Raw genomic sequence first — 10,059 nt, forward strand, 5'->3', positions numbered from 1 at the left:
AGGACAAATCTCTCTCACCCGCCAGTCCCACGGCCGCTCAGACCCAACCAAGTAAACACACAGAGACTTATATTACTTATGAACTGTATGGCCATGTGGCTCAGGCTTCTTGCTATCTAGTTCTTATATCTTAAATTAACCCATATCTATTAATCTATACCTTGCCACATGGCTCATGGCTTACCAGTATCTTACATGTTGGTACTCATGGCGGCGGCTGGCAGCATCTTCTGACTCAGCCTTCCTGTTCCCAGAGTCAGAGTTCTCTTCTCTCCTTGTCCCACCTATACTTCCTGCCTGGCTACGGGCCAATCAGCACTTTATTTATTAACCAATCAGAACAACACATTCACAGCATAGAGAACATCCCACAGCAAGCAAGCATGCATGAGACCAGCTGAAGGTGCTCCTAAGGGATACCCATCCAGCAATCATACGAGTGTAACTTGGGGCTTGTAGTTGTTCATGCTTGACTCATGTCTGTGGTTGCACATGTGCATCGGACCCCAGTAAGCCCCTCTTGTCTAAGTATCACTCATGGCTGCTTCTCTGGAGGACCCGGGCGTCCAATGATGAGTGCAAAAATACACAAGGAGCAGAAAAAGGAAGCCCCTAGTCCCCCGCCCACTGTACAGTCTCGTGCCCAGCCTTTTTAGGCCTGCAGTATCCAGGGCCCCCTTCCTGATTGCCTTCAGGAGCTTAGTCCCATCTGAAGAATAAGTGAGACTCTTGGCAGTCACTGTATTATTGTTCAGCTTGGGTTCGGACACTTCATGGTCCTACTGTCCTCCCCCAAGGACTGTGGATCTAAGATGGCCATGCTTTGCCACCATATCATCTGGGCATGCATAAAGCGTGGGGGCTCAGAACACAAGTACCATGATATCTGACCTTATGCAAGAAACATACAACGACAGCAGTTAAATCCACCTCTCTCCTCCCCCTACCCCCGCCCACTTGACTATTTAGGAAGGAAATTAAGAACCATTGTTAAGCACAGGAAGAATCCCAAGGCCTTGTTGCTGTGGGGATTTTCAATGCTGTATCTACTGTGGGGAGCACCCTTGCGTTCATCAAAATGGGAACTGTTACATCAGCCCATCACACAATCACTCCACCCCCAGGTATGGACCAATCCCCTGAATAGAAGCATTTGAACAAATATAGGTACACAAAGGCTCATGGCAGCCCTAGTCTCAGTGGGAAAGTCCCAAATTACCCCCTCATGATAAAGAGATACACCAAGCATGGTATATCTGCACAACAGAATACTACCCAGCCCTAAGAAGGAACGCACTGCCAATCCATGAACGTGGGAGCATTTTAAGTGAAATTGGTCAGACAAAAGTCACATTCTGTAATGATCCATGTATGTGTCATGGTCAGAGTAGGAAAAACCCTGAAGAGGTGAACTTTCCAAATTGGTGTCATCTAATGTGGTGAGAAAACATGCCACTAGATGCAGGGATGGGTGCATGGACTAGTAGGCATGCCTTGAGGCAGCTTAGAGGAAAATGGAGGCTTTGAGGTTTCCAAAGCCTCCTGCCATTTGAAGTTTGCTCTATCTCCTTGCTGCCTGAGATTCAAGATGGATTTTTTTTTTTTTTTGATGATGATGGCACCTGAATTCCTGCAGGTCCACAGTCCTCCATATTTTCTGCCAAGTGACCTAGAACACTTATTTACATCTGGAGAAACAACGTCCCTGCCTTCCAGATTCTGGCAAGTGTAAAGGTGTCCTCAGACCTGGCCTCTTCCTGATCTTATTATATTAGAAGGCAGAACAGAACCTGCCATCTCTTGTCTTGCCTTGTCCCAGACCTTCTGTGGTCAAAGCCCCTGCACCAAGGCCCCCTGCACCCTGGAATGGCAACATCACCTTCTGTAGTATGTGTGCATGCTTTCTTTCATGCGTGCAGCTGCAGGGGGTGGTGGGGGAACTAGGTGACAGAGATGGAAGTGAACAGTCAGCCTCCTGGGTGGATTAGTACTTCCTGATTTCCACAGAGAACTGGCTAGTAGGAAAGAACGTTTTTGTTTTTTTTTTTTCCCCCTGTGACACTGTGGTTGCCATGACAACGGGGACAAGCCATTCTTTCCTGGTTACAGATTCATTTGCGAAGGATACTCACAGAATGGAGAGGTGGAATCACTAGACAGACACGCAAAGCACATAGGTAGGTGCCTGTAGCTAGCCTGAGTGAGTGTGAGCTGAGCCTGTGAGTGTGCCGTGGGAGCGTGCTGGCCCTTTCACGGGACAGGAAAGGTTCTCACTACTACTGTTTGAAGCGAAGCCCCAAGGACTGGCTGCTCAGCCAGCCCTGTCTCTTTGTCCTCAGGTGACACCTCTTTGGTACCAGCTTTATCGTTTCAGGCCCTGAAAGCATAGATCGCCAACCTACGTAAATGGATGCCTCGTCTCTGTTTGGCGATGATTGTCACATGTGCTCTTGACAGGATGACCCTGTTCATGTGACAGCACCTTACCTGAGATAGTTGTGGCTTGTGTTGTCTTGAGGGAGAGAAGCTGGAAGGCATTGAAAGAGGAGGTAAATGGGGACGAGGACTGGCAGTTTCCTTGGAGGATTGAAGCCAAGGTCTCCAGGTCTCTTGGCCTGGAGGCCTGACACAGGAAGTAAGAAATGCCTCCAAAAGACAGCCGCCTCCAAGCTGGCCACTAATCACAGCTAGGCAGACTGTGGTAAAATCATCGCGGTATGAATACCTGAGGAAGGGGCAGAGTTTGTGTCCGGGCCTGCGTCTTTACTCTGCTCACGGTTGGGTTAAGCATCAGCTGGGTATTACAGGATGTGTAATTACAGGTTTCTCTCCGACCCACCAGCACATCATCTGGATCTCTGTGTATCTCTGTCCCTCTGTGTGAGCAATATGTTTTGTACCCGTCATGCACCCTCTCATCAGACTGTCCCCTGTCTGTGTGTCTTACCACAGGGAGAGAAGCCATCTGGAAGCTCCCATCTGGAGAAAATGTGACTAGATGTCGCACACAGGGATTGTGTGCAAGTTCTTGATAGAAGGCCTTCGGGCACGGAGCCAAAGCATGTGTTGAGACAGAGATTTCAGGATTCTATCTCGCACACTTCTCTGTGCACCTCTGGGGAAGATAGTGCTTCTTTCATCAGAAAGGTAACTGTTGAAGGTAGTGCACTGGAGGTGATGCCTGAAACGATGGAGGCGGGTGGCAATACTGACAATATTTAAGCAGGCTGTAGAAAATGTAAGGACTTTTCTATGCCCTGGAGCAATAGGCATGCACAGATGGAATACACACACTGTGGAGAGTGTGGCCTGATCTGAGTGCAAACGTTTTTCTTTATGACTGAGTTACAGATGTTGCGTGGATATCCTGGTTTGTGGGCTTGAACACATACTTGGTATTCCCCAGGTATGGTTTCTAACTCAGGAAGTGTGTGAGGCTGAGAACATCATGCTTGAGGGAAGCAGAAGCTCGTGCAGGCCTGCCTGGGGTCAAAAGCTTGCGTTCTATAAGCGTAACTCGGGCATCCGTGGTTGCTAAGGGCACTGAGTGAGGGATGGGCTCTCTTGTGCCTGAGGTGTGGTGCCTGGACATGGGGGCACATTGGGGCTTGATGGTGCTCATTCATCCTTGCTGGAGGGCATGTGCTAGGAAGGTCCAGCAGAAGGCAGCCTGAAGTAACTGAGGCACCTATGTTTTCCTCTGTGTCCTCAAGAGACAGCTGTGGCCCAGGACTCCAAGGGGGCTGGATCAGAGAAGGCCAACCCTGTGAGATCACACAGATTCCTCAGAGGAAAGATTACTGCAGGTGATCCCTAAATTGGGCCCCAGACTTCCACAGTACACATTTACTATTGCATCAACCAGCAGGTGTGGCCTGGGACAGACCTAGGCTTCTTTATGTAGATAGCCACTTTACGCACTGTGAAATCAGATTCGAAGTCAGTAAGACTTGAATGGGAATAGGGCAGAAGGGCCACCGCACATTTGTGCAGTGACTAGGGAGCCAGAATGTAACACCAGGTGTTTATGGATACAGAGAGCGTGGGAGGGGGAGGGCTGAGGGAATGATGTGAATATCATCTGCCTCCCATATTTCTGTATGGTTGGGAATTCCTATGGATAAGGACTGGAGTCCCTAAGAGAGCTCAGTGTGCCCACACTCACAGAAGGGACATGGGGTAACGGGAGCCCCAAAGAACAGCAGTGTCCTTAGGAAGCTGTGTCAGGAGCCCTGAGTCCACAGTGTTCTACCTCACTGTGCCTGGTGGCGCCCAGGCAATGACAGAAACCACCTGCATCCTTGCATGAGCGGTGAGCAGCTGTGGCATGTGAGCCCTTCATGGTTCTACTGTGTTGTGGTCCTTTAAAGTGTGTGGTCCTTCTCGGCAAGCACAGGGGGCCTCTTCTGAGGATCAGACAGATGTGGGCTTTGTTTCCAGCATGCACGCACGCACGCACGCACGCACGCACGCCATGCACACTGCTGACAGGAAACCACGGGCCCAAAAGGCAAGAGCAGTCAGGAAAGGAATAGACCCTGATACACACCTACTCACAGTGAGAAGAAAGGGATGAGGTTCCACTGAGAAGCACAAGGGGGAGGGACTGTGTGGAGAGGCAGAGCATGGAGGAACATGAACAGGAGTGCTGCCCTACAGATGAGATTGGACACCACTTCCGATTCAAAGCATGCCTTCTGGACTTAGGGATGGGCAAGTGACCATCCAAGGTCATCAAGCTAACTGCTTTGATTTCCTGTCTGTCTAAGACTTTGTGGATTAATGTTAGGGCACAGAGGTTGTGGGCAGGAGACTTCTGTGGCCTGGGGTCTATTGGTAGAACAGTGCCTATCACCAGCAGATATGGGTGTGGCAAGGTCTACAGACCTGAGGTTGCAGCAGGAGGGTGGGCAATTCCAACAGAGACACTTACCCTGTTGCTCTCCATCTGACACTACTGAGCCTGCCAATTAGTAAGCATTTCTCCACAATGAAGTGCTTTCTTTTGGGGGCTCTCCTTTGTGCCATGTGGACACTTGATCCCATAGCGAGGTCCAGGACAGAGTTGGGAACAAGAGATCTGAACCAAAATATGGGAGGCTGGGGGAGGGGTGAGGGACACCAGAAGCTATGACAGTGACCTCAACCATCCTTACTTGCCATGTTATGCAAATCACCGTGAAGATTTCCCTACCCCCTTGCTCCTCAACCTGGTATCACACTGGTGTGGAAGGCACGGGTGCACTAGGTGTCCACAGGCTTCCTGGGGTGGGGCAGAGTGGGATTAGCTCCCTAGGAAAGAGAACAATGAGGCTCCCCCCACCCCCAGGGAATCCCAGGGAGCCCCAAGGTACTGGATGGGCAAGAAAATACACGAGCCATGTAAAGAAACTCACCTCTCCAGGAGGAAGTTCACCACCTCAGCCCCAGGTGGGGAACCGTGTGTTACACATCTGCTCTGGATCCTTCCATATCTTCTCCCGGATGCACCCTCAGCTCTGTGGAACAGACTTTGTGCACCCCCTTGCTTTCTCTCTCTTCACCTCATTGAGCTGTTGCTTCTGTGTCCACTAAAGGCTAATTCCTCCCTAACGCAGCTCTGCTTCCCTCTCCCACACTACAGGATACGCCCACATCACACTGAGCGAGGACGTCAGTTCAAGCTTGTCTACCAGATTCTGGAGGGAGGATAGCACCACAGGCAGGGGGGCCAGGCCAGAGACGACCAGCAGTCACAGTGCCCACCACAATCAAGGGAGCCAGTCACCCTGTCCTGATCAGCACAGCCCCAGAGTCCCATCACCATGGACTCTGCAGAGTATGTGCTCTGTGGTTGGAAGGGCCAGCTGTGGCCTGCAAGGGTGTTGTCCAGACCCGGGATTTCAGCCCATAGTAAGAGGAGAGGGGCATCTTTCCTGGAGGTCCAAATTCTGCCTGTGGGTGAGAAGACCAGAGTAAGGAGCACAGAGGCGAGGCCCCTAACCAAGTCTGAAACCGTAACCATCGCCTCCTTGGCAGGAAAGGAGTCACAGGGCAAAAGCTCGCCAAGGCAGACCAGGGCATACAGAAAAGCCCTCAAGGTGGCACTGGATGTTCTGGGCGAGGGAACCTGCTTGTATCAAGGAGGAAGGGCAGGTGGCCGAAGAACCAGCACAGCGGCGCCAAAGGTTCGGAAAGAGCAGGCCAGCTCCAGCCCACACCAGCGCCTGCACCTCCAAGGGCGCAACCAGAAAGGCCAAGGGCTCTCCCATAGGAGTCCTGGGAAGCGGGGCCGCCCGGGACCTGTGTTGATGGGCTCACCGAATATGCCTGCAGTGCAAGGGGGGAAAGCCCGGGCACACAGTGCTGTTGGGCACGCTCACTTTGAAATGCAAGGAAACATGCTAAGACGCACCAGAGTGTGGCCAGGTTCCTGCAAGACACCAGCAGGAAATGCTGGTGATAATCCCAGCAAGAGAAAGCTGAGCACATCCAAGCTCAGGTCTTTGAGCGCCCCGGCCTCCAGGGAGGGTGCCCTGGATAAAAATGAGCAGCAGGCTGCCTCTGGGCCACCGAGGCATGCCTCTACCTTGCCCAGAGCTCTCAAACAACAAGCACGGTGCGGCGGCCTAGAGAACCGGGCTATTGGAGCCCAAAGGAAGACCACCCTCCCAGAGAACAAGGAGGACCCCGGCCGGGGGACCCCGAAACCAGACTCAAAGGGAGCATCGGCAGCCTGCATGCCTCCATTCCCGAGGCTACGAAGATCTCTCCGCATTGCTAGCCGGAAAAGGAAGATCCATGTGCTGTGTGCGCAATGCGGGCTCCCAGAATTGGAAACTAAGGTGCACTCAAAGGTCACTAACACCAGGGTCAAGAGGAGAGCCGCTGGAGTTCAAGAAGACCGCCAAGCCACCAACGTGGCTTCTGCTCAGGAGCCGAGTACCATCGAACGAGGGATGCTGGTCTGGTTCAAATTCCAGGACCTTCCTTTCTGGCCGGCGGTGGTCAAGAGTGTCAGCAAAAACGACAAGATAGCGAGGGTGCTGTTGATCGAGGGCAACATGCAGTTTGAGCACAGGGGTGTCAGAGTCCCTCTCCGCAAGCTGAAGCACCTGGACTGTGGAGCAAAATTATCGCTCCTGAGGAGAGCCAGCAGAGTGTACAGCCAGGGCATCAACTGGTGTCTCTCAGTGATTGACCACTACAGAGAGGACCTTGCCTGTGGCTCCTTCCTGGGCTCCTTTATGGACTACTACACCTCCCAAGCCAGTTATCCGCTAAGGAGAGCCATCCAAGAGGGCGACCTGCACATTGATTTCCCCAAGGTGAGCTATGCCGACTTGGAAGATTGGGAGGAGGAGACAGCCCTGGGTGGGAAGGGGCCACGCAAGAAACTCCTGCCTGACCGCATGAGGGCCGCTTGGGACAGAGCCAACCAGAAGCTAGTAGACTTCATCGTGAAGAGAAAGGGGGCCGACCAGCACCTGCTGGATATTGTGAAGGGCAGGAAACCGTCCAGGTGGCTGGACGACCTTTGGAAATCAAAGAGGGAAGTCTTCTGCATTGAGACCTACCTGGAGGATGAGGACCAGTTGCATCTCGTGGCCAGACATTTGCAAGAAATATCCAAGGAAGCAGACGAGGCCCTGCTCTCGCTGGCAAGAGGAGACAGAGTCCGGTTTACCATGGAGGTTCTTCTTCCAGAAGCAATCATCTGCTCCATCGCTGCCCTGGATGAGCTCAGCTACAAGGAGGCAGAAGAGAAGTACCTGCGTGGCCCACCCGTGCACTACCGTGAAAAAGAGCTCTTTGACAAGACCATCCTAAAGGCTGCCCGGAAGAGGTCAGCATTCAGGATTCGGGCTGCCAGGGACCCCTCTGCACCCACTCCTTAGAAGGGAGCTTCCTTCTTTCAGCCATCACCCCTTCAGCTCCACCTCCAAAAGAGGACCATCTGGGAGACCCTGGGGTTTGCTATGGCCACTGTGAAAGCTCCTCACTGCATACATGTTTCTCCCCTCCCACCCACCCCACCCCACCCCACCCCACCCTCGAAATAAACGTTCATGTCCGTGCTTGACAATGCAGATGTCCACATCGGCTCGACAATTCCTGTAAGCTTCAGGCCAGGCCTAGCCCTCTTTAGCCTGTGCCCAAGGCGCCGTCGGGGCGCCTCTCTGGAACGTCACCAGCCATGGGTGGAGTATTAGCTAGCTATGCACAGCCTTGCATTCTCTGCACGGACCCCACGCACCCAGATAGCACACCAGGTCCCTGATGACACTGTGTCTCTCCCTGTCCTCTCTAGGGTGCTATGGATGGGCCCGGATTCCACTGTTTTCTCCATTACCTCATTCTTGCTCACTCACATTGAAGGAGAGGAACAGATGTGTGCTTTGAGCTGTGCTTTGAAGCCAAAGAAGGGGTTGGAAATATTGTGACCTTGGAGATAGCCTGATTTCAAACAACTTACACACACACTCTCTCTCTGTCTCTGTCTCTGTCTCTGTGTGTGTGTGTGTGTGTGTGTATGTGTGATAGGTCAGAATCTGGTATCTTCTTCAGCTATTCCCTCTCTAATTTTTGAAACAGGATCTCTGGACCTGTCACTTGCTCACTGATTGTGCTAGATTGACTGGCCAGGCAGGTTTTTTGTTTGTTTGTTTGTTTTTTTTTTTTTTTTTTTTTTTTTTTTTTTTTTTTTTTTTTTTTTTTTTGATCCTCCTGTCGCTCCCTGGTGCTGAGATTAAACATACCTGTCCATATACTTTTTTTTTTTTTAATGAGTACTGGGTAATGAACTCAGGGTGTCACCTCATGCAGGAAGCACTTTACATTCTCAGCCATCCTCTGCTCCCCAGAGACTTCATACTCTTAATGAGAAAGATTTGCCAACCTCGTGGGCTGACTCTCTGCAGCAAACATCAGTATCCCAGCTTTTCTCACATTTCAGAGATCAGAGACTTGTGCTGCTTGCAGGAAAGGGAGGGGACCTAACATTGCTTGGAGTCACTGACCCCTGGGGTATACACGGATGAGAGACAGCCCTGCCATATCTCCCAGAAGCTCCTGTTTTCCGTCTTGAATCACAGTCCATGACATATTTTGGTGACAGGGAACTGAATTGGTGCCTATGTGGACTCTCAAGTACAACCTTATAGGCGCCTCTCCTGTTGTTCTTGCCTGAATCTCTGTGATATGTCCATGTGTTCTGCAGCCTGTCTCTGTATTCACAATACCTCTTCCGTTCTTGTTGAACATTAGTACTTGATGGTAATTACCTGCTTTCCTTTCTGTTCACAGTGGGCTCTTACCCAGGTAAAAAAAAACAGGTATGTTGTATGCCTTGTATTCTCAGTAGTGGGACTTCAGACACAAGAACACTTGTGCTTGCTGACCAGCCAGTACAGCTGAATCTGCAAGCACTTTTTTCTGTGAAGAGACTCTGTCTAAAGAAACTAACGTGGAGAATAAATGAGGAAGACACATGGTGTCAACTTCCAGTTTCCTCATTCAGGTGCTCACAAAAATAAACACGTATACACACCAAAAATAAATCAATAATGTGCAGAAGATTTTAAAATAGAACCCAATTTTCTCTCTGTGTTATGAGCTGTCTCTCTGTAAAAGCCATCAACACAGTATAGCTCAATCCTTCTTACTTTAAAAAGTAAAAAATCCCTGACACCTCCCTTCTTCCTGCTTTTGCCTCCACCTAGAGGAGGAATTAATAATTCTAATCTGTTAATGGCTTTTCCAAGAGATGATCAAGTCTAAGACCATTGTGTTCTCCCCAATGCATACCCAAGAACCACGGCAGTGAAGTACTCAGGCTGTATGTCAGATATATTCTTATCTCCATATTCAGTCTCTCCTATGACCTTAACTGCCACTGCCCCTGTACATTGTTCTGACAACAAAACACTGTCTCCTTGCCTGCTGTTCATGGGCCTATGTGCCCCAGCAGCACCAATTTCCCTCCCTACAGCATCCTCTTCCTGAGGTAGAAGCCAATTCTTTTTTCATACCTTGCAAGTTAACTTGGTTCCATTTTTACTACTCACTTTGAGCACCAGC

The 10,059-nt window shown here is 50.7% G+C and overlaps 1 protein-coding gene across 2 annotated transcripts; it reads left to right on the forward strand.

Moving 5' to 3' along the window:
- Window positions 1–2,106: 2,106 nt before the first annotated feature.
- Pwwp4 (PWWP domain containing 4) lies at window positions 2,107–8,002 on the forward strand. 2 transcript variants are annotated; one of them, XM_059250280.1, is made up of 3 exons: window positions 2,107–2,177; window positions 2,953–3,147; window positions 5,624–8,002. In XM_059250280.1, exon 3 carries the CDS (start codon window positions 5,805–5,807, stop codon window positions 7,875–7,877), a length of 2,073 nt encoding a protein of 690 aa, XP_059106263.1. In that variant the 5' UTR covers window positions 2,107–2,177; window positions 2,953–3,147; window positions 5,624–5,804; the 3' UTR covers window positions 7,878–8,002. The 2 variants fall into 2 exon arrangements, with proteins under 2 accessions (XP_059106263.1, XP_059106264.1); XM_059250281.1 differs by lacking the exon at window positions 2,953–3,147.
- Window positions 8,003–10,059: the final 2,057 nt, after the last annotated feature.

The sequence above is a fragment of the Peromyscus eremicus genome, chromosome X (genome assembly GCF_949786415.1).
Source record: "Peromyscus eremicus chromosome X, PerEre_H2_v1, whole genome shotgun sequence".
Taxonomy (NCBI): Eukaryota; Metazoa; Chordata; class Mammalia; order Rodentia; family Cricetidae; genus Peromyscus; species Peromyscus eremicus.